The sequence below is a fragment of the Saccostrea cucullata genome, unplaced genomic scaffold, assembly GCF_032062105.1.
Source record: "Saccostrea cucullata isolate Sc308-1 unplaced genomic scaffold, CSIRO_AGI_Scuc_v1 ctg149, whole genome shotgun sequence".
NCBI classification, from domain to species: domain Eukaryota; kingdom Metazoa; phylum Mollusca; class Bivalvia; order Ostreida; family Ostreidae; genus Saccostrea; species Saccostrea cuccullata.
This window is the reverse complement of record NW_026933711.1, coordinates 451,090-476,897: the sequence shown is the minus strand read 5'-3', so window position 1 is coordinate 476,897 and position 25,808 is coordinate 451,090. Positions and strand designations below refer to the sequence as shown.

At 33.2% G+C, this 25,808-nt stretch overlaps 1 protein-coding gene across 3 annotated transcripts in view; it reads right to left on the bottom strand.

Moving 5' to 3' along the window:
• Window positions 1-25,808, bottom strand: part of LOC134239038 (transient receptor potential-gamma protein-like) — a 67,112-nt gene that overhangs the window by 5,598 nt on the left and 35,706 nt on the right. For 2 of the 3 annotated variants that reach the window (XM_062721182.1, XM_062721184.1), the window contains exons 2-11: window positions 20,406-20,894; window positions 14,998-15,021; window positions 10,866-11,405; window positions 2,694-2,928; window positions 2,299-2,445; window positions 1,906-2,045; window positions 1,344-1,696; window positions 878-1,073; window positions 488-682; window positions 187-228 (exon numbers count right to left, since the gene is read on the bottom strand). In XM_062721182.1, the coding sequence (XP_062577166.1) occupies window positions 187-228; window positions 488-682; window positions 878-1,073; window positions 1,344-1,696; window positions 1,906-2,045; window positions 2,299-2,445; window positions 2,694-2,928; window positions 10,866-11,405; window positions 14,998-15,021; window positions 20,406-20,894 (2,361 nt within the window). The remainder of the gene's footprint in view (window positions 1-186; window positions 229-487; window positions 683-877; window positions 1,074-1,343; window positions 1,697-1,905; window positions 2,046-2,298; window positions 2,446-2,693; window positions 2,929-10,865; window positions 11,406-14,997; window positions 15,022-20,405; window positions 20,895-25,808) is intronic. The other variant, XM_062721183.1, reaches the window with a different exon arrangement.

Below are 25,808 nucleotides of genomic sequence, written 5' to 3'. Positions count from 1 at the left end.
TGTGTGCCACACAACATTTTTTTTGTTATAAGGTACATTGTGATTTAAGTTTACACCATATTAGACAAGATTTCGGATTAAAAAACATCTGGAATAGACAAGTTTCACTGTAAAAAGCAATAGTGTATTTAAATAATTAAAGATTGTTTTGATTTAATGACAAAACTCTTCTCCATAATAACATACCTGATACCTAATTTCTTTTTCATTAATTTTCTTTACAATTTTCTGGAAAAAAAGAAAATGTCAACAATAAAATTCTTAAACCAATTTAAGATTCTTTACCACATGATTGTGTCAATAAACTTGAATTTATTCAATAATTTACATGGTACTTTAAACTTATGAGACTATTGTAGCTCTACATGGCTTCGTGGATACTTTTGCTCTAGAGTCTATGGCGTTCAGCTTGACAAGAATGGGCACTCATATAAAGCACAATATCATTTGAACTCTGTTCCTTATATTCCACAAAGAATAAACTTACACGTATACTTTGCCATCTATTACTTGTCTGGTTGAGAGAACATGAACACAGATTATTTTTAAACCACAGAATCAGATAGATGAAGGACTTGGGGCTGGGGATGATGTTAAATGGAGGTGGGAGCGTTCCACTGTCCTCAAAATAACTCATCCACAGCTTGGACCGAGCAAACTTCCACTCCTCATCTGCCTGGCTCTGGAAAAGACATCACAGCATCCATATTTGATTACACAATACAAACTTTTTATCTATATAGGAGGGGTGTTCCAATACATATTTATCTTGTACGTACTTTCCAAAGTGCATGTACACAATTGAAAACACATTATTCCAAATTTGGTTGAAAATTTACCGTTTTTTAAATTACACACATATCATTCCAAAACTCACTGATGTATTATGGTAGGAGTTACTCATCATGGCTATGAGCAGGTTCAGGAGAACCACTAAGGCTATCCAGCTGTAGGAACCAAACATCAGCTTCCCGATGAACTCGGTGAATATGTGCTTCTCCTGTAGCTCTGCATTGTTCAGATCTATCAGGCCATAGATAGACCAATACAGGGTCTGCAGAATTTGAAATAAGCTGCAAGAGAGTTGACACACTTTTATGATCATATTTAATTGTATTTACACATTAAGGTTTTAAGATTTAATTGTCTAAAAGCTATTTGCATACAGGCATATAAAAAGATATAGACATTTAAAATAGCTATAGTACATATTTTGAAAAACAGGACAAACAGCATGTAATGAAGTTAAACAGCATTAGTACGTATGTAAGTTTTCTTTAGATATGAACATTTTCTTAAGTTTATATAAAACACATTTGTACTCTAGCTTGATGTAGACCTACTTTGCAAATCTTTTATATCTGCGATCACAGGATTCTTCTATATTCTGTTCCCTGCACTCCCTCTCTCGAAGTGTTGCATAGTACCAGTACAAATGATTCAAACCACAGGCGAAAGAAAACAGCACCAACCCGTATAACACTGCAAACTTCATAATGTCCAAAATCATACGACCCAGAGATATCTGTAGGGGCCCCAAGTGGGGATTCACTGTAAAAATGTAAATCAATTTCAAAGAACTAAAAATATTGGCTGCTGCAAACAGAGACTCTGCTATAAGATTTGGGTCGTAAGCATTCCAGTCTTTTCTTTCTAGTTGTGCACTTGGCTTATTTTCTTCTATTTCTTTCTGTACCTGTAGGAAAATAATCATTATTGTATTGATTTGCACAAAGAGAATGTACACGTAGGTTTCAATGCTCCATTTTGTTTAAAAAATTTTAATTACTGATCTTAGTTCAAGAAGAGTTATTCCCCTTGATAGTGAAGATCTGTATTATGCTGTGAAATCTTTGTATTTTAACTTTAATTTACAGGAACTTTATAAAATTTTGCTGAACTTACCTGTAAATAAGCTATTAACCTAAGTGTGAATGTTGCTATGTACAAAGAATTAGTAACAAAGTCCAGAATGTTCCACATATCATGGACATAATCATGTGCTCCTTCATCCCACAGCTGTTTGATCTCCGTCCATATTAGACCTGGAAAAGAAAGATTATACACAGGATTATAGTCAACAAAGAAATCCATAATTATTTTTTCTATAGATGTTTAAAATCATCATATTTTTAAAAATATGGAGCTTACAACATAATTTCATCTTTGACACTATTGATGTCGAATTGTATTCACTTTGAAATTTTAATCTCCATTTCTGAGTAAATTTATCATTGTAACATGCAATATAAGTATTTTCTAGCGGTGTCCCTTATAATCTGTTGAGAACCACTTTACCAGCTACATAGGCTAAGATCATCCACTCCACCATCGTGGCTGGGGCCCCTCTCCTCTCTAACTTGATCTTCTCTATGTCCGATCCCACTTTGGTTGATAAGCCAGGAATGGGAATCTCTACCCGCTGTGACACCAAAATCAGTAAAACTGTCCAACAAGAATTTATCACCAGTAAATACTCAGATCAACAAATACCAAACCAGGATAAAGATATTAATAAAAATATAATCAAATTTCATTTGCTTGAAGAAAAAAAGTCAAAATTGTCTAACATTTATGAAGTACAAGAACATTTTTGCAAATTGCAGATTCTAGTTATAATTTGAACAAGGATAGCTAAAGGATAATTAAATTGAAATAACAGAATAGACTATAAATATAGTAAATGAACTTACGTAGGAATGTAATATAAGAAGCACTGTGACAAATAAACTTTATAAAAGGCTTTCGTATAAGTTTGCCAAATCGACTCTTTGGTGCTAAAAGGTAAAATAATGACAGCAGTGGAAAAGTAAGTCCTATAAAAAACGTAATGGTCAGTCTGGATACGATATTATGTCGACGGAAACCCGGCAAACCCTCATACCACAGGGAGGCTAATAGCTGTTGGCAGTTAGGATGGGCCACAAACTAAATAGAAAACAAAAATAGAGTTATCGTTCTTTCAATATGCAAGTAACATCATTAGTTTGAAATAGAAAACTGGCTTTATCGTGCCCTAAAAATTTAAAGTTCTCAAAAAGTTTTTAAACTGGCTTAAAAATTAGTCGAGTTTATGACTGTGATAGATCAGAAAAGAATATGGCATAAAGGAGTACCATTCTGGAAATATGACGTCATTAATTTGATGCATTTCTCTATACTTTAAACAGAAAAAGCCTGAAAATTACCCATTTCAACGGTAATTTTCCTTCAGAAAATAGTGTCCACAGCCATGACTCACTTTACTTTTTGGATATGTTGTGCAAAATTCAATGAAAAATCACATATCTCAAAATCTTTGTGGGTGATGACTGTGGACAATATTATCTGAAAGAAAATTCTATGGAAAATTGGTGTCTTCTACAACTTTTTAAGAAAATAGAGAGGTTTAGCAAACCAACGTGTACGCGTACGTGTAACACCAGAAATCTGTGCATTACGTCATCACTTTTGCTAAAGAGAATTTCTACACGTATCCTCTTACGCAGGTTACGTGTAGATTGCTAAGTACACGTAAGTCAAAACTTGTAGCTTATAATTCTTTAACTGCTGTTTATTTTTCAAAAAGTTTGTGTTTCTCTAAAACTTGAATATTTAATGCAAATACTGAAAAAAGAACTGAACATCAGTAATTGAAAAACATTAATTTATAGGGAATTAAAATCACAACATCTAGATTTTCGAAACAGACTCTGATTGATTAACAAGAGGCCCATGGGCCTTATAGGTCACCTGAGCATTATGCAACAACTTTCCAGTGATTTAATTTGATTCATGTTTTAAGCCAGATGCTATGGCGTTCACAATTTTGAAAGAGGCACCATTGATCATCATAACAATACAAATAGCAGTTGCTTAGTTTGTTTACTTAATACCCATAGGTAGGGTTGGGGAACAAAAAATGCATTTCAAGTAATCAGTAATATTCAGCAATAATCAATAATGCCCCTTTCACACATGAACCCCTGACCCTTAAGCCTAAATCCAAACATTGCACAATTTTTGAAATGACACCCTTGCTTTTCAAAAATATTTGATTAATACCAAGGAGCAGATCTTAAACAATTCATCCAGTTTCAGTATATAAGTACACCCCCCCCCTATGGTACCCCTGACCCTGAGGCCTTGAAATTCACAATTCTGGAAGATTAGGGTCCTTGCTCATCATAACTAAATAGGTAGTTCATCTGCTTAATACCCACGAGCAGAGAAGAAAATTTTCAAAGATTTAATGTATTTTCACTATATAATCAATAGAGCCCCATATCACTAGAACCCCTGACCCTAGGGCCATAAAATCAAAATTTTGGAAGAGATATTCTTAATCATAACTATGTACTTAAATTTAATTCCTTGGAGCAGAAAAGAAATTTTTCAAAGAATTCATGTATTTTCATTATATAATCTATAGAGCCCCGCCCTTACACCCGAACCCTGACCCTGGGGCCATGAAATTCACAATTTTGGTAGAGGCACTCTTGCACATCATAACTATTACTTAGTTATTTTATTTAATACCCAGGAGCAGAGAAGAAGATTTTCAAAGAATTCATGTATTTTCACTATATAATCAATAGAGCCCTGCCCTAACACCAGAACTCCTGACCCTGGGGCCATAAAATTCACAATTTTGGTAGAGGCAATCTTGCTCATCATAACTTTGCACTTAGTTAGTTTATTTAATACCCAGGAGCAGAGAAGAAGATTTTCAAAGAATTCATGAAATTTCACTATATACTTATTTAGCCCCACCCTAGCACTAGAACCCATGACCCTGGGGCCATGAATTTCACAATTTTGGTAGAGGACTCAATGCTGATTACAATCATCAAACAGTTTGACTGCTTGATGTCCAGGAGTAAAGAAGAAGATTTTTAAAGATTGCATTAATTTTAGTGGTTTTTGCCCCACCCCTCAGGCCCCAGGGGGGCAGGGACCATGAAATTCACAATTTTAGTTCCCCTTCACCCATAGATGCTTTGTGCCAAATTTGGTTGAAATTGGTTCAGTGGTTGCAGAGAAGAAGCTGAAAATGTTCAAATGTTAACGGATGAAGCACGACGCACACCGCATGACGATGGACGAAAACAGATAGCAATAGGTCACCTGAGTTTACTCAGGTGACCTAAAAATATAAGAAATCTGTACAATCTTTTTCTCATAAGTACGTGCATATATTTATATAAAATGGTCATATACCTATCAAAATCATTGCTTTTTTGGGTGAATTTTAAATATAAACCTCTTTTACATTCAAAAACTTACAAGTACAAGTACAGATTATACTTTGCTAAACAAGAAAAAAATGTTAATGTGTTCGTGTAATTCTAACTTGTAGTTTACACGTACATGTACACGTACAAGTGAGCTTGCTAAACCTCTCTAATATGGGAAAATGCCCATGTTTATGATGTCACAATTGGCATTTATAAATGCATGTGAGAAAAATAATTTGTATGATTTTTCAGCTTGGAATTTCAATGATTCAGAAAGTGCGAGTTTTCATCTTTTACTTCAATTTCATTTTTAAGAAAATCACAGGGCATTATTTGTATTGAAACCATACCTTTTTCTTCCATTATAACATGTGTAATCTGAATCAAGTTATAAAGGAATTAATTATTCCATGAAGTATATCATATTTTATTTGATGAGGTCAATACAGCAGGAGTGCATTATTGATAAACAGTGAGGGCAATGATTTTGTAGGATAGTTCAATGATCATACTGACCATTTTAAATGTTTCGCATCTCAGTCTATGCTTTTGTTGAAATATGAATGATTTGCATTTGCAACTACATGTATATTGTTCAAACTAACTTAAGACTAAAAGGTTTTTTTTTAAAATTCAGTCTCATTTTTATTTATCCTCATCTTGGAACATCAACTTTTTATGTATATCCATGCAGTGAAGTTAAATTTTATCAAGTTTAGTAAACTGCTGCTATCCTTGCCTAATCATCATGCAAACACTGTTTTGATATCTATAAGTACATGTAAGCCATTTTGATTTAGACATGTTATGCCTTTTCATTTAATCATTAATTTAGTCTAACCCTAAATCCCAAAAGCTAGGTCAGAGAGAAATGAATTTCAAATTCATTAAATTAACAACTTTGAAGAACCAACCAAGCACACCCAGAATGAAGATACATGTACCACACTATAGCAATAAAGGTGTTGGAATCCTCTTATCCTTCAAAAACCTCAAAACATCACATTAAGGCCTGTCTTAGACTGGAACCTGTACAGGACAAAAGGAAAAGAGGACATCCAGCAATGACTAGGATAGGCCAGACCTTGGACACAGAAGAACTGACACATTGAAATTTCCACAGGAAACTCAATCCTGCTGCTCATAACAAAATTAAAGGAAGAGCTAATGTCATTACCCTATACCCCTGCAGGGTCAAAGAGGACTATAAATATAAGCATCAGTATTAAGTTGTTTAAGAATTGACCCACTGGACATCCCTGGAGTCCCTGATTGAGTGAGGACTAAGAAAATTTCTGTATTAATTCCTAGTACATCCATTGAGTGGAGGACTAAGAAAATTTCTGTATTAATTCCTAGTACATCCATTGAGTGAGGACTAAGGAAATTTCTGTATTAATTCCTAGTACATCCATTTTACCAGAGGTCCTGCTTTATTCCCATCCAGAATAATGATTTTGGGACAAATTCACTTCACATGGTATTGCAAGCCAAATTTAGACCAAACTCACAAGATTGCAGAATACACTGACTGTTGCAGACTTAGAAGATTCTATATACCAGTATATTATAGATGTGTACCAAAGATACCATGATAATGCAATTACCTTTACTAATGCACATTACTAAACATTCCTTTGGAAGGGAATTCATCTCAATTATAGATTACAATCTTGAATCTTTGATTATATCCAAGAACTTCTTTGACATAAATGAGTTTCCTTTTCTCATTTATTTTGAACTTGATGTCATACTCGTGACCTTGTATTGATTCTGTAAGGATGTAGTCAATGTACATATAGAACATGTGACTTTCACTGTTTATATTTTATATCAGTTCTACAAAATTCAATATTTTTGAATTACATGTACTTCAATGCTTTATTAACTTCGACTTGTATTATTTTTAGATCTGTAATTTAGTAAATGTCATCTGCAGTAGGCAAGGGTTACAATTTGCAGATTGAGTAGATTGTCTCCCTTGGCTGGCTGAGTTAATGTACAGTGAATATGTATGTTGGTTAACTATTCATGTAAAGACATCCTGGGTCAAATTATTAATAGGACAAAAGTGTCCCTTTATAGTTATCCATCTACCTGTATCTGCTACCTATATTTTATGTCATCAGTAAACATTTTTATCATATCAGAACCATGGGCCAGTTCATAAAACTTACTTTGGCAAAGGGAATTCTAATTAAATCAAATGAATAGCATGATTAAGGCCAAATCCTTTTCCAATGGGACATACTTAAGAAAAATAGCAAAAATTAACATGGTGTCATTGAAAATTCTCTCAGCCAACCCCTGCATGGTAAGTTTTGGTGCCTTTTTTACAGCATATGCTGTGGGGGCTTACACTCTTATTTAATCATGCTTCAGATTTCCCACGAGGTCCGACAGTATTTCTATATCAGATAGAAAGTGATTGTGTGCAGCAAGCAAAAAATTCAATTTGGTGGCCATACTATTCTACCACACTTATTACTGAGTGTACTACTGAGTACAAAGTTCTCTAAAGATCTGAACAAATAAAGCATACCATGATCAGCTAGCTATACTTCAGCTTGGCCTATTTTTCTTCCCCAGCTTTCACGAAAAATGAGGGATATTTATTTGGGTTTGTCCATCCATCAGTCCATCTTTCTATCTGTCTCTATCACTTTCATTTCTGTGCAATATATCTCAAAGCGCCTTTGAGATTTTGCATGAAATTTTACATAACAACTCCCTGTGGCCAAAAGAAGACCCCTTTAAAATTTGAGATCAAAGATCAAGGTCATAAATTCATAACCTCTGTCTGTTTTAACACTTTTGTTTCCACATACTGTAGAAGTACTTTATTCCATATACGCTATGTACACGGTCAAAAATTTTCACTGGAAATTTGTCCAAGTGACTTAATATAAATGTAAGGCATATAGAGACAGTCTAGAAAATCTGTGTAATTTTCTACATGCGGATTAAACAGAAATTGAGATACCGCGGAATCATTACCCCGTGGAAAAAAGTACGTCTACAGTATCTCAACAAGCTATTGAGCGTTTGCCTTTAAATTTTATATATTAAGAACTCGCTGTGGCCAAAAGAAAACTCACTGATTTTGAGGCTTTTTAGCTTTTGCAATAAAATCAATCTTATGCTATTCAAACGAATGCTTCAACATATTTTTTTTACCCCGACCTTCTCTTTGATATTTACATCACATACCTTTAGTAAGTGTTCAGTCTCAATTCAAATAAACTGTTCAAAAAATAATTATTAACCATATAGGCTGATACATCAACATGTTTACACCTTGACTTTTCCTTTGATTTCGCTTTACTTAAGTTTGTCTTTAGCTCAATTTTAAAGAAAATATCAGATATTGTTATCAAACTTCACATGCTCAAATATATTAATGAGAGCTTATAATTCATCTGCATCAGCATTTTTAGACCTTAAACTTTTCTTTTTAGGATACTTCAAACAATCCTTCCTAAATACATATTGATGAGAGCTGATCAACTGCATCAACTTTTTTATTTGAACTTTTATATTGGCTTTCCTTTGACCTTAACATGATTTTTTCTTAGGTAAGTGTTAAGTTCAGGTTTGAATCCCAGTCTGACCTGTTACATTTTTCTCCTCTTCTGTTACACACAAAATGGTTGTCCAGCTGAGACATTTTTCTTATCAGGTTAGACAATAAGAAAGTGAATTATGCTAACATATATCAAATCAGGACCTTTGTTAATGTCCTTGTCAGTTGGTCAGGCTGGTCAGTTAGAAGAGATGTGTCAATATACTACTATGAATACCCCATAAAGAGTTCATTAGTAGTGCAACAAGAAATGTACCTCACATCTTTGTTTAAAATTATATGAAATATAAAGAATAGTAAAGTCAAGGTCACAGGGAAGGTTAATGTAAACCACAAAGCTCTGTTAAAACTGTAGCTCTACTGGTTTGTATTTATAACAAAGGAAGAAAAAAGTAGCAGTTGGGACTTGAAACTTTACAACAGGAATAAACAAAATTAAAAAAAACCAGAAGTCTCTGTCAAGACTGTAGCTCTACTGGTTTATACTTAAAACAAAGGAAGAGAAAAGTAGCAGTTGGGACTTGAGACTTTAAATCAGCAATTAAAAGAAAAATGATCCTTGCCACTCATCAAAATAAAAACCAATGCACAGAATTATGTATCTTAGTATAGTCTACTTGTGTGCCAAGTTATACTGAAGTCGGACCAAAACTTTAGGAGAAGTAGCATTTTGAAACAATTTCACAGAAATTTCTATTTTTAGTAACCACAGCAACATCGTTTATCGAAACCAAAAACTGATGCACAGAATTATGTATCTTAGTGTAGTCTACCTGTGTGCCAAGTTATATTGAATCAGACCAAAACTGTAGGAGGAGTAGCATTTTGAAATAATTTCACAGAAATTTCTATTTTTAGTAACCAAAGCAACATCGTTCATCAAAATCAAAAACCGATGCACAGAATTATGTATCTTAGTTTAGTCTCCTTGTGTGCCAAGTTATATTGAAATCGGACCAAAACTGTAGGAGGAGTAGCATTTTGAAAAATTGTTTACAGACAGACAGACGGACGGACGACGGAGGCATTAGCATCGCATAAGCTCTTCTGGTCTCTGACCAATAGAGCTAAAAACAATTAAGACTATTATGTATCTCAGTGTAGTCTACCTGCATGCCACATTACATTATAATCATACTAAAACTGTATGTGGAGTAGCATTTTTAAAGTATTTTACAGAAATTTCTATTTTTTGTAACCCGACAACGTTCATCAAAATCATCGATACAAAAAATTATGTATCTTAGTATAGTCTACTTGTGTGCAAAGTTATATTGAAATCAGACCAAAACTGTAAGAGGAGTAGCATTTTGTAAAATTGTTTACAGACAGACAACGGACACATTACTATCGCATAAGGCTCCAACCAGTAGAGCTTAAACTTTATAAGAAAATGAATAGGTCTCACCAATATGTTTAAGAGTATGACATTTGATAAAATTCTTTTAAATAGTTTCCTTACAACTGAGTTTTTAACACAATTAATAACATATATTATACATTTACTGTCAAAGGTCATAGAAAAATTCAATGGAAAAAAATGGACACAGTTGGGTTTTTTTATTTTTTAAATATACTGGCCGGCCGGTATTTATCCATGTGCATGTTTATGGAATATTTTGAATACTTTCTTTGAAATTGAGCTAAACTGCAATTCAGCAAAATAAGGCAAAGAAAGGTCAGGATCAAACATTTTTATTTCTTTGAATAGTTCTCACCAATATGTATCATTATATGTTTTAAGGCATTAAGAATATCTTCAGTTTCCTTAGACTGAAATACAGGTTACTACAAATTAAGGAAATATAAGGTTAAGGTCAAAGGGATAAATGTATCATTATACAGTGTATATCAACAAATCTAAGTTTAATAAAGTTTAATAAAATTGTCTTAAAACTCTGTTTGAAACTTAGCTAAAACACAAAGTGATGCATGGAATGCTTGGACAGACAGCTGGATAGAAAGAAGCATGGATCAAAGGATGGTTGAAGAATTAACAAAACATAATATGCCCCGGCCATCATATTTACAGAGAGAACATACAAACAAATGATGAGAGTAAATACCTTTTTCTGTTTAAACTTGATGGCCAGTTTTAACCGACTGAGCTTCAGCTTGTCGCTAGCATGAGGTTCTGTTTCCTGTCCCCCCTCATTATACGCCGGATTAGTCGTATCATGGTTCAGGATCACTTCCAACTCCTTAGATCCACGGATCTGTTCCAGTAAATCCACAGCGAATTCTTGGCACTTTTTGGCTAATTTTTCATAATCCAACTTAAACTCATTTTCTAATTTGCTAAGTCTTCTAAGTTCCCAACTCAACTCAAATGAGGTCAGTATAGGGTCTTTACTAGACAAAGCGATTAAGGAGGGACTGGCTAGTGCTTTGTAAGCATTGATGCGTGACCGACTGTGACGTAAACTGTCGTCGGTACTTCCGTCCATGCACGATTTACAGTAACACTTGATGTTATGGGGTTTGGGTATCTGGTAGCCCCGATCTAGGAGTAACTTGATGATTTCGTAGTTGTCACGATGAGCTGCCAGGATTATGGGGGTGATGTCGGGGGTAAATGAACTGGATGGAACACTCTGGTGTAGAGACTGAAAAATGAATTCTTAGTGATATAATTCTATTACTTTTAATGAAGAAATCATTTTGTTATAGCTTAATCATAGGTATTATGCAGTTTCTTGTATTAGGCTAAGAATGTTTTGTTAATTAGTTCAGATTTTTCAAATGAAAATACTAATTTACATGAGGTATATTTTTTTCAACATGTCTGATTGTTTATCAATATACTTTTCAAAATGTGAGACAAGAAAATTGATGCTTTATTGCTTAAGGGAACAAATGTCTAGATGATGATATTTTGAAGGAAAAAAGAACACTGCTTAATTTGATCTGCATAATATCTTGTTCATTTCAACATCTGTTTCAGTACAATTTCATTTATCATTTAGAGCATACAACACAAATAAAACATTATCTTAACTCACAATCCAATCATTAAAATCAAACCTACTGCTCTACCTATAAGTTCAGTTAAACTGGAACATCAAACTTTTGAAAAAGGACCAAAAGTAGACTGTAGCTCTACTGGTTTATACTCAAAACATTAAGGAGGAAAAGGGTAGCACAGGTTAAAAATTATGGTAAAACCAGTGAATAGAATTAGGATCCTTGGTTTAATCCCTTTGTACAGCAAATTTATTGAAATCAGATTTTCACAAAAATATATATTTTTAGTAACCATGGCAACATTAGGATGTCAGAAATGTCTGAATCAGAATAAAAAGCTGATGAATAGAAATATTTCCATTTCTATTTGTTTTATGTGTGATAACTCTTTGAAAGTTTAGGTCAGTTTATCTCTTAATATTTCCATTTCTAATTTTTTTCTCTCTGTGGTATCTCTTTGAAAGTTAGAAGAGTTGATTTCTTGATAATTCTACTTGAATGTAAATTAAGCACATCGATAGGTCAGGAGATGAGGAGGCCTAATATGCATGCAAAACTTGTGCGCATCTGTCTCTGTGTCTGTCATGCTACGGAGGCCAAATATGCATGTAAATCTCATGTGGCTGCCCTTGTGATCGATGTCAGGGGGCAAGGACTATTGAAATTGGCATGGGAGTCCTCGTGTAATTTAAATCTATGTCTATATTTTTAAGTCTAAATCTACAATTTTATATCACTATGAAATGGAAATATAAGGAATCACTGTCTAGTTAGTATAGTATGCCAGGGACATCACTGATAGTGGAAAACATGGAAGCCCATTATGCAATTTATCCCATGTTTCCCATTATCATTGATGCCATGGCATACTATACTAATTAGACAGTGATTCCTTAAATAATTCAACTGGAATGTAAAATTTCAGGGAGCAAAAGGTCAAGAGCCAAGCTAAGCCTAATATGCAGAAAATCTCATGAAGCTGTCTTTGTGTCTGTTGTCAGTGGGTGGCCTCATGTAATTTAAATCTATTAGACAACATTTTGAAAATCTAAATTTACAATTTTATTTCACAATGATATGGAAATATAAGGAATCACTGTCTAGTTTGTTGGGTATGCCAGGGAAGCAGGGAAGCTTGGGATAATTTATGCATAGCAAGCATTTCCAACTATTGCTGATGTCCTGGCATACCCATCAAACTAGACAGTGATTCCTTAATTATGTATCTTAAGCTTAAGAATATGCAGTTTGCATGGGTACATCAGAGTTAAATGAGGGCAAATGGCTGCATCTTTTGCTTTCTTTTAAAACATGAAGTCAGCGGCAAGGTCTTTAAATGAACCCACTAGTCACTTTATAAGGATACCTTACAATTAAGACACTAATGCATGCTAAGGGGAAATCTGCAACAAGGAGAACATTTTACTGTACATATGTCAACATTTAAAACAACATCCTTGTCCATCTGATGTATAAAAACTCAAAGATATAACAGCATTACATGTTTAATACACTTTAAATCCAGTCACAGGAGAGAAGTCACTCCTGATAGTTTAAGAACAAGTTTCAGATTTTGAAGGAAAATTTAAAAAGTACATATATTTTGAAAATAAAGTAAAACTTGTCTATAACTGAACACCACTAATTCTTGATGGACAGATAAAAAAACATTACTGATTAGACATTTTATACACATTTATTGAATCAATTTACACAATGTTTAGGTCATATAAGGCAATATTTTTGAATATACAACATCCAGATAAAACAAGTTTCACTGTATTAAAATAATGCATGTACCATATTCTATAAAAGTATGATTTATATGTACAAAGAGAGAATACTGTATACAAAGTTATGTTCAACCCATGTTATTTTCGCCCTTTCACACTAGCAAACAATTTTGCCTAGTTTTAAATTCGCCCAGTCATAGTTTTGTTTAAAAAATTATACAGTACTGTATTCTTTGAATTCGCACCATTTTTAATTTGACCAAATAAGGGTAGGACGATAGGGGCAAAAATAAAACGGGGTGAAAATTTCCCTGTACACAGTAATGCTGATTAAATAGCTTGGTATAGTATATGTTACATGTTTACAGATATAAACTAGAGGTACTGTGAGCGATGAGCTCACTAAATGATACCCCCCGCCTCCCCTATGGTTATAAGTGGTAAAAAAGTCCATGTTTTCCTGTGGCCGGGAAACCCAAAATATGTGTCGGATCAAAAAGTAAAATAGGAGGTGCACAATGGCAATATGTAATAAAGATTCTGTGAAAGTTTCATCAAATTTCATTCAGTGGTATGAGAGGAGTTACGGATAAGAGATGGGTACCCCAAAGCGTAACAGACGGACGGACAGACAGACGGACGGACGGACGGACGGAAGGAATTAACGATTACTATATACCCTCCCGCTTTTCAAGCGGGGGGTATAACAAGCAATGGATGGTTACATGAGTTGTACTAATTAAAACAAAAAGGCAAATCTACAGAGGTACTATAGAATTGATGTTTTGCATATGTGACATTTTTACTAGAATTAGGGATATTTTGACTTAAATTTTATTTCCCACTAATTTTTTTTTTATAATTTGCATGCCTTTTTAGATACTCCATTGGTATAGAAGTAAAATATATATAATAATTACATTGGTCCATTCACTTTTCAAATTATAACAATTTGGCTCAATTATTTTGCATAGAGTATTGCAATTTTGATACTCTATGAAAAATCATACTTAATATGACCATAACTTTAAACTCTATGTTTTTATAGTGATATTAATGTCTAAAGTACCTCTGATTTAGCACTATAAAATGATAAAAACAGCACAGAAAGTTCAATACCAGACTGTAACACACAGAACTCTTTCTTCTTTTGTCCCCTAATGTTTTCAATGAATTAATATTTATATATTTGTATTTTATGTGAAAGAAATGTAAGTGAAAGAAGAATGAAAATATAATTTTGAATTTTATGATGGGCCAGTTATACAAATACGTTTATGTTAGATTTTTTTGATTTACAAAGTTACAAAAAAATTTTGAAATAGAATGAAATGAAGAATAAGCACTGAAAATATTGCTCAGAATTCCATCTGGAATTTGAACATGACTGCTATGTGTTGGTAAAGTGGACTGGTTATTTCAAATAGTAAGAATTATGATCTACACGTATATTATATTAGATAATGTTGTGATAAATGGTAGATCAAGGGAGAATACTCACCCTTTTATGACGTGAATCAATAGACTGTAAAAGAGCACACAAAATTAAGCACAGACAGTTTTCATACACATATCAAAGTCCTTTTCTCCTAATACAATTATTTTTCTACATCTCAGACCTATCACACACACACCCTTCCCCCCTTCACACATACAAAAATGCACTAGCATTTTTTGAATCTGAAAATGTCTTAATTCTGTACAAGCATTAAAAAATATGACTATTTGAAAAGAAATTGTACTGAATCTTTTTAAAATTTTCTTTAAGATGCAATGAAAAAAGTTGTCCTTTCTGCAATATATTGATTTCAATTACAAGCTTAAAGAGCAGGAAGTCCTTGATATGTGCATATTAGTTACATAACAATAAAATGTACAACACATCGCTGTAAAAAAAAATTAAAACCTCAGAAAAAACAGATGGCGACTATTACACAAGCAAAGATTATTGCGCATACAATAAAAGTTTACATATCTAATTAACCAGAAGAAGGGGTGCAGAGGATTAAAGCTAGGGACACAAAAAGAACATACACACGAAGGAAACAGCTGTTAGGAAACAATACAGGATCACAGTGCAGCCAAGAAAGCAGTGCTCAATGGCAGCCTCTCATTATAGTGAAGAGGAGTGAACCTGTTTAATAGTGTCAATTTTTTTTTTTAAATAATACAATATTCATTAAGGTACTACATAAATACCAGTAGTTTTATCAAAATAAAACCGATAAGGTATCTTGTGTAGTCTACTTGTGTGCCAAGTTATTTTAAAATCAGAGTTTTTTAAAGGAATTTCACAATCTTTTTATGTATAATGTAAAACACTTGTGTGCCAAGGAATTTCATAGAAAATTCTATTTTTAGTAACCATGTCAAAACTTAATTTACATGCCAGGCAAATTAAGTATATGATAATACTATTTGATCAAAATAATTTTAAAATCTTGTTATTTCTTGTTTATTAACATATTAAATATAAAATGATTTCATTCGTGATCTTAGTAAGCAATGATGATAGGTAAAGTATTTGTCCAACACTCTGAAATTCAGCAATGAAATTACTGAAAATGCTTATGAAAATGCACAGTCACCAAATTCATCAAGTAAAAATTCTTTTCATCATATTGTTTAGGGATAATTGTGGAATCTGAAATATATATTGAGGAATCTAATGTGAATAAAAACATGTCAACCATCAACTGCCTGAAAATTGATCAATAAATATATTTTAGAATAAAAATCAATAGTATACAGGCATCTCGACATAAAAAATGTATGTTTTAATTTTACTCCTTTATGGTATTTCAGTCTGTAAACTTCAATTCTTACAAAATACATTGTGTTAATTAGCCTGACTCAGCATAATTGCAAGGTACATCAAAGATTATTTCAATATTACCTGTATATTTAAGAAGAATAAGTCTATAGACAAAACAAGTTTGAAAGGAATTTGGTCTCTTAACACTGCAATTTTTAAAAGACTTATCGATAATGAAATCATAATTTTGTAATATGCCATGTAAGTGTTCCTAGCTGTTTGATGGGGTCTCATGAAGTTGGAAGATGGTTTCACAGGCAATGTCTACATTTCCTGTTTGATACAAAAAGAAGGGGGAGGGTGCTTTTGTCAAGACCTCCCATGCCCAGTTTGACCTTTGATATCATGAACTCATGATCATATAATTCTGAGAGAAAAAAATCTTCTAATTCATGTCTACAAGGAAAGTGCTCTCAAAAAATTAATAAGAAAACATCTTCTTATGTCTAGAGTAGTTTGACCCTTGACCTTATGACGTCAAAATCTACAATGGTCACCTACTCCTGAGGTACTAGTGTGCCAATGAAGTTTGATGTGCATATTGAGCAGCCAATTTTTTTATGTCCAGTTTGACCTTTGACCTCAAAATCGTAAGATCATCCAATCAAAGGGCCCATGACGTCACGTCATGGCGTCGCGGAAAACGGATATTTGAGCGAAGTCGTGGAGAAATGTCACCGCTGCTGCTGTAAAACATGCGTTTGAAATCATATGCATTAAGAGCCATAAAGAATGGTCCCTTCCAAAAAGATTGGTTTGTGTTTTATAATTTTTTATTGAAGATTAATTGTGCGACAGCCTTGATATTAAGCGAGGGGTTCCCAGGTGACCTAAAGTGCATTGCACTCCTTGTGTTATTATTATAGGTATTATGTGTCTTTTTTATTTACCGAAAATTTTGGCAAAATTGATAGGTACACGAACTCCTGTGCTTATATTCTTTTTCAAGGGGGCTTAAAAAGTGATGTCACAATTAGACTTTAATTCAAGGTTAATAATAGTCAATTTGTAAAAATTTTCAGTGATTGTAGTTCAAAGTGACAATGAGGGATAAAACCAATTCATATCCTAATTTTCCTTTGAATTGGTCTGTAGGTTACTCTCCGACAACAATATAACAGCTGATATGGGTACAGTTTAACAACATGAAGACAGACACACATTACAGCATCCTGAATTCCAGTACAGCAGGGAGGGTGTTTTTATATTGTCTGTACCTGCCTATTGGCACCAGTTTTAATGGACTAGAGGTGTTGTTCCAAGCTACAGTAAATTGGAAACCCTGTCAGATAAATTACATTTTGTTTACATAATAGGCTGGAGCTCCTGAGGTGAGATGTTATCCGATGCCTGACTGTTGGGTGGTTGGTCTCCTATTCTTTATAGTTTATTTAGTGAGTACTACTGACAGAGCATGACTTCCCAAGCTGAGTTTTTTCTCTCTGTTTTTGTTCATCTATGAAAATAAACAGCTGTTAAGCTCAACTTGTTCCCCTCTTTAAAACATAAATATTTGGTGACCTGCTGGTAAAGCCATTCTTTGATGAGATGAGATAACTGTTAATCTGGGCAGCTATGATGATTTCCTGTGATTTCAGGGACTATATTGTACATGGTATGGGTTCATGAAATGGTCTTCAAGTTTATCTTATAAGCATTAGACGGAGAGATTTAATTATTAATTGACTAAGATTTAAAGAAATAACTCAAAATTTCATTTCATTCATGTTTTTAGACAGAATTAAATTATGAAATACACTGTTAGGTAGTAAATATATCATTTGCTAAAAAGTTAATTTTATCCTTCTGAGGTCACTATAATCCCATAATATAAGTTCTATGTCTGATTGTCAAACGGTCATAATTTTCACATCAAAAACAAATGCCTTAATTGGAAAGAATTACTGTAGAAAAATCATTAGGAAAAAAACATCAATATTTAAACGATAATGTGTTACATGGCCCCAGTAGATTGACAAGAAAATCAGAATCCATACTGAATTTTGCACTAATATTTCATGTACCTCATCCTTGATAAGTTTACACAAATGGAATATCACTTTTACTTAAAATAATATATTTTATACATGTACACCTTTATTTCAAGTAAGGGTTCATCATTTCCATTGAATTTCAATTGAATTTATATATAGCCCCATCCCACTTTTGAAAGCCCTTAAAATACACAAGATGACAAACTTGTACCAGGCGCCTTAATTTGGCTGCATCATGGTAACTGTAATTCAAACTATTTAGTAGTATTTTTTTTCTTCACTCTCATTTAAAAATAATTCAAAATTGTTGTAGATCTGACGAAAGTTATGGGAATTCATCCCTTAAACTTGTATGCAATGAATAATACATACAATCTTTCCATCAGATCTGTGATAATGTTCATATTTTAGTCTTAAAAATCAATATGTTTTGAATTTTCCTTAAAGTTTTAAAGCCCAACTGAATATGATGAAAAATGATAAATAAACTGATAAACAATGAAAACAATTGAAATATGGATTCCTGACTTCTATCATGGCTGCTATAGAAATTAACCAACAAACAAAAGCAATCTATTTCTGTGTTCAAATACTGCTTCTGAGTCTTGACTAATTTCAAAACTGATTACTTTGTATAAATTTTAAATCAATATTTTACATATTTAAATGTCATCAAAATTTCACTTTGGGAGCATATCATCTTTCAAAATTAAATTTCTTAACCCTATAAAATCAGTTGGTAATTTGGGAACACTGATTCATAGTATAAATGACTGTATGCTCATTCTGAGCTTCTGCGATTGGAATTTTTCCTCACATCCGTTAATGATGTTTACTTTTGCATCAATGGAGAATCAAATTGTGTAAACAGGGAAATGTCAAAGCACTTCAGACTTGGTGTCTGGAACAAAGGCTGCCGTAGAATTGCTACAAAGTGCATAATATGTACCAAATTCCTTGTTCATTTACTTCAAAGACTAAGGTAAGATCAGGTTGTTATTCAATAAATGTTTCATCAGTAGGAAATGCCAGGCAGCACATTAAAGCTATACACCTGCCATAGAATCAAGGTGTTCTTGGCATTTATGGCAAATATTGCTTTGACATTAATGCAGTTCTTAAGTTATTGTGGAACTTTCCCTATTTCCATCCTTCAGTACTTTTTAAAACATATTTCCTACTATTCTTCCACAACATGCAACTAAAATCATTATAGTACTTATACAAAGCCATGTAGAATCCGAAAGCATACTATATCTACATGGGAATATAACACTATATATTTTTTTCTCATCAAATCTCCATGAAAAAGTTACAAATTATCTAGAAAGTCAAAAGGAGACTGGTTGACATCCTTAAAGTCTCATTCAACCAAATGCTTGACTGTCTCTGTAAATCTCTGATGAGCAGAGCTTGCTCAAACAGCTGAGCCGAACAAGACAAATCCAATACCAGCTTCTGATTGGGTCACTGGAAACCAGCCAATGAAAACAAACCGTTATGGATGCTCAACCTGTTGTAAATGAGTTAGCCTTAATTACAAAGAGAAAGTGGGCAAAAAAATTTGGTAGAATGAATGAAGAAGAGACTGGTGACTGACAGAATAGGATAAGAAGAGCTCTAGCATGCCCAGAATCTCTCAGGGTTAATAGAGGTGACAAAAGCTCTGCTCCATTCAATTTTCCTCCATCAACTGCATGCTAAAAAGCTGATAGTATAAATGATAAACCATTGGCAAATACACCATAAATGATTTTCAGGTGAAAATCTGAAACCAGATTCTGCTGAAGATTAGAGGCTTAATTAGTATAAAAAAGTTGTGAATAATTAATGCAGTAGAACAGGAAATCAAGTCAAACAATCCCTGTATTGAAATATAGCTCTAATGATCTACAAAAAGATATTTCAAAATGCAATCTTAACTCTACTCTGATTTGAAGAAAATGGTTGTTTCCATGAAAAGGTTAATGCAAATGTAAAATATACTAGTAATCAAACCACATCTCTAGAAAGATTAGGGTATTTAGTAAAATCATAACAGTATAAAATCTTATTCTCAGACTTTGTGGGCTGACTCTAGCACACTTATTAATACCCTACCTCCTCTCCTTTGGTGGCTACCTCATGGTTTAGTATCAACTCCACAGCCTCCACATTCTCTTCATTGATAGCATGAAGAAGGGCGTCTCCAACCTCCACATTGTAATTCAACAAAACTTCAATCATTTCAATGTTCTCATTCTCGATGGCAATGAGTAGTGCCGAGCGTCCTAGAGGGTCTACACAGTTCACATTGAGTCCTGTCTGGACCCCCATACTGAGATACTGACGAGTTGAGGGGACGTCTCCCCGTTCTACTGCCAGGAGGTACTGCTTCTCGTCATTTGTAAGGTCCATTTCTTTACGAACCACACCCATCCCGAAACTGTCTGCCTCCAGTTCCGTTTCAGGGTCGATGTATCTTCCCTGGTTCATGAGTTTCTCTCGGTACTGGTAGTAGACTTTGTCCATGGTTTTGCTGTCCAAATTTCTGGAGTCTAGTGGTCGTGTGTCGGCATCGGCTTCTGGCAATGTGCCAGAGACTGACTCCTACAAGAGAAAATGATCCTAGAATTAGGCTACAAAAATTTTTAATTTTAGATTCTAATTCAAACTTGATAATAATATTAATTATTTACCCAATAGTCAGATGGGCAGATTTCATCTATATTTTTTTATACTTGAAAATATCCATATAATATATTAATGTTCTTTTCATACAAAATTTTAACAATGCTAATGCTGATAAAGAGAGATTGTATTGCTAATCCTTTAAAACATGTACATTTTTTTAAATGGAATATATTCCAATTGTACATGAACTGATCCCAATACATGCAGCTGTGCAATGGTAAAGTACTGCTCTTCATGAATCTAACCAGCCTTTCTCCATATACATGTATACCGTAAATCTGGAAATTTTTACATCAATTTTATTTTGCGAATTCAGGTCAAAGTGCTTTTGATTAATTTTTACGTTTCAAAATTTTGCGAATGACCATTGTAATGTTTACATTTTCTTTTGGTAATTTATTTTTAAGAAAAATATTTTTGCGAATGCAATGAACTCGCAAATTTGCTAAAAATTTATCTACAGCAAAAATTTCCAGATTTACGGTATACCATTTAACCAATAATTGGCTTAGTCTATATAGTGATTTGCGGAAGATAATAATTTCAAACCTGTTGATGGTATATATAGTTATTTCAAAATTTAATACAGTATATATGTAAAAGCAATTATACTTCTTTTTGGTCCTTTTCATGCAGAGTTTTTTTTTTTTTTTTTTTTAATGTACACTGTTTTTCTCATGTTTTTTTGCCGATTGTTAACCTGTCTTCAAATCTATAGTTTGTAATATGACACAGGGGACTAACACGTACCATTGCTTTTTGATATTAAAACATGTAAAACAAAATACTTTGATACCCCCCCCCCTGCCCTTAAAACCAGGGTGGAACACTTTGAAAGGGGTGGGGCAAGTGGAATGAAAATCTAAAATTTAATTTTTTCTGGCCTTATTTTTTAACTTTAAGACAATATGACACTATGTGTCACTTTAAATTAATTATAAACTGGTCATATTTCCTATTAAAAATTCTGTACTACCTGTTTGCACTTCTACAAGTTCTATACTTCATAGGAGATATTCTAGTTATTTAATTAAGTGTTTACATGGAAAAAAAATGCTGCACAGATAATTGATACATGTAACAGTATGTGAAATCATGCACTATATGAACTTCAGCACTGCAAACAAGAACAATCCCAAGATGCTTACTGATGGATTGTATCTGATCTGTTTATATTTACAGGTGTTCTAGTATCAGCAGAAGTTGAAAATGCATATGATAGACCAATTAACACAATTAATATAATGACTTCATAATCCTCCCCTGAGAGATCAAAGTATGCTGAGTATGGAAGATGGTAAGTATGGAAGATGGTGAATTTACTCCTTTTGTTTCTTAGTGTCTGTTTGTGTTGTTATCCAGTGTCTGATTTCTATTCAGGACTAGGTACAATACTTGTATACATCGCCTATACTTGGGCATACCCTACCTGCGAGGGTCATGATTTGAGCAAACCTTAATCTATACACCACCAAAAGATTTCCTTCCAAATAAGTACATGTATATATCATCCCCCTAATATTCTCAAAAGAGTTGATTTTTCAAGAATTTTCCCTACATCTTTCATGTAAAATTTTTGACCTTCCACTAAGACCACAGTACCCTGTCCTCGGGGGATTATAATTTGAACAAATACAAATCTATACCATTGATACCTTCCTTATCAGTGTTCAAAACTGAATTCCTTAACTCACAACCAAAAATTAAGAATCTATCTTTTTCCAGAGTGAGAGCTTTGATGGCATCATTTCTTTAGTTTGCAGAAAGAAGTGCACTAGATCATTACTTCAGGTGGCTAACCTAGACTTTGAATTTATGTTAATTGTTCTTGTCTGTTAGTTTGATATCCCTGACAGAAGAGAACACTTTAAAACTCAGAACTGATAGCTTGAATACCTTTCTAAATATCCGTATTGACACCTCTCAGCTTTTTGATTGTTATGGGTGTAAACTGATTTAAAACATCCTCAAAATCTCGTAAATGTTATCAGATTATTGAGAAATATTGATGTTACAAATAGGGAGCCAAATAACCTACAAATATTTTACTGATTGCTTATCAAACATTGCAATAAATATCAATTACAAAAACTGACAAGTAAGAAAAAAAAGTTCTTAAGTTTCTCACTAATGATCTTACAACACAACTTTAAGGCATTACAAGGGCTTGTCATTGAAGGACCTAGTATCAAATCAATACTTCGTATCCATATCGTTTCTTGAGGCATAAAGAATGAATATTGACAAAGGCTAGGAGTTGGGGTTAATACAAACTTTCATCCACAGAAAACATAAATAATCATAATCGCCCCATCAAAGAGGACTCAATACGCTGAGTGAGATACGTTACATGTTTTATGAGGATTATTAGACATGTAAAGGTTATGAAGAAGATGGTGTATAAAAGTCTTGTTGGACCACAAAGAATATGATACATTCAATCCAGGGTCACTCAGATACTCATGTACATAGTGCCATTTAAATTATTTAGAAACTTTAGAAACAAATTTTATCTTCATGGAAATAGTTTGTATGCCATATCATACTGTTAAAATATATTCCTAAGGGAAAAACTGGAACATATCATTTATGAATTGCTCCAACACATGCAAAATCAGAAAAAAATTTAAAGCTTAGTTGTCCTGAAAAATCTGGACTTTATTAAGGACCCTAAAAACACACATTAATACACCTTCAAATAAGGAACTCTTGAGCAAGGAGACTGTTTAATCAAAATAAGAACCATCAAAGATCTTTAAAGTTTGATGGCAACACTGTGCAATCACTGAATAATGCCGAGATGATTCCAGATCTTGGTCAAAAATCAATTAGAGGATGTGGACCTTCTCTGCTACGTGTAGGAATCGGAGAGGAGGCTGATCTTTTTTATGCCTTCTGAGTAAAGTAATTGATACAGATATTGAGTCTTTAGAGCATCAGGAACTGGATTAGGACCCTCATAGATCAACAGATAAATGTTTGTAGATGACTGAGTACACTAGGTGCAGTGATTTCAGACTTGTCACAATGGACTCAAACAATCAAAATTAAGTAATCTATTAATCCTGGTCAAATAAATTATATTTCAACATGCTGGCTAGAGGATTATTGTCAATCCAAAATAGAGTCCAAAGAATAGGTCTTGTCTGGTGTGTGGTGGTGTGGAAGCTCAGAACCAGTCTTATTCCTATGTTTTTGGCAACATACGAGTACAGCAATCAGTTTGGGATATAAAAAAGTGATTTTTGACATAGAATGGAATTGTAATTGTCATCACCTGATAATCAAAGGAAACAATATTTCAATTTCTTAATATTCAATAAATGAACAGCATCAGGCCAATGATTTCACTCACCTGAGAGCATAGAAAATCAAACATACTTTGCAGTGATAAACCATATTGGATAATTACAAATCCAGTACAAAAGATGAAGCTTTAAAAAATATTTCAGGAACGAATTAAATAGCAACCCAAATTATACTGTAAAACCTGGGTTGGGGCAGTTTACGCTTTATAAATCAAGAAGCAGTTTATAAAAAAGCGTATTTTTAACTGCTCCAACCCAGGTTGTAGCAGTACAATTTGGGTTGCTATTTAATTCTTTCCTTATAATTTAATTTTAAGTATATAAAACAAGACAGTTTCTCCCTTAAAAAAGCCTTCAAATTGTTCATATTTTAAACATAATGTCAAGTGGATTGATACATTTTTAAGTCATTATGACCTAGGCAAACCAGATTATACAATTTAAATTAATTTTTTTATCCAATCAAATGACGTGTTGCAACCAAAATTAAATTAATCTTGAATGAAAAGCACATGTGCACCCTTAACTGAAAGAAAATTCAAAGAAAACACCACAATAAAAAACAAACTCAGAAAAACTGAACTCACATTCCTCTGCTTTTCTCATTACACAACTTTAGCTGTTGATTCCCAAATGAACAATAGGGTTCTGATTTATTCACTGTCTATTTGCAAAATTATTGCTTTAATATGAAAGTCACATAGTAGATATGAATGTTTTTGGATAAAAAGGCTATTGATTTGGAAACAACCGACTATGATAATTGCCACATTATTACTTATGACAGAGTTTCTAGCATTAGTTTCTATGACAATCGTCGACCTTTTGCAGGGCCCTTTGATTGTTCAGACACTTTATTAACAAATTTTATTTAATATGCAACAGCTTTACAATGGCCCTTCAAACAAAAAGGTCTCTCATGCTTTTAGGGGAATAATAATGGCACAGAATAATGGATACAATGGCTTCTTTTCATAAAGAAAACAAAATAACCTTTAGGGAAATGCAGTCTATATATTTTTAACTACATTTTTTAATCCATGGATGAGATACATCTATTATTTATATGCTCCTCAAAGGACACTCAAGTTTATTTTTACACTGAACCGTAACATATATGCCACTACTTTGAAAAGGTCCAAACTCATCTAACAAGACTCAGATCAAAAGAGAATACTATAAAATGGATAAATAAAATGTTCTGAATTAGCTTGAATAACCTTCAATCAATGAGTGCATTTGCACTAACATACAGTTGAACATTAGGTACCCTGAACACTTGTACAAGGGATATATGTCTAAATTAATTCAATTAGAAATAACTTCAATATCTGGTTGGTTATATAGTTATGACAAAAGACTCGAGTATTTCAGAGAATACAGGAATCCTTTGAGAAAGATCACCTAAAGGGCATTTTAGTTTATTTTACACCCACATACAGTCTAACCTCATTAGCTCTAACTCAACAAGAACAAATATAGAGATATCCAAACATTTGAGATATAAAGTGCAAACCTGGTT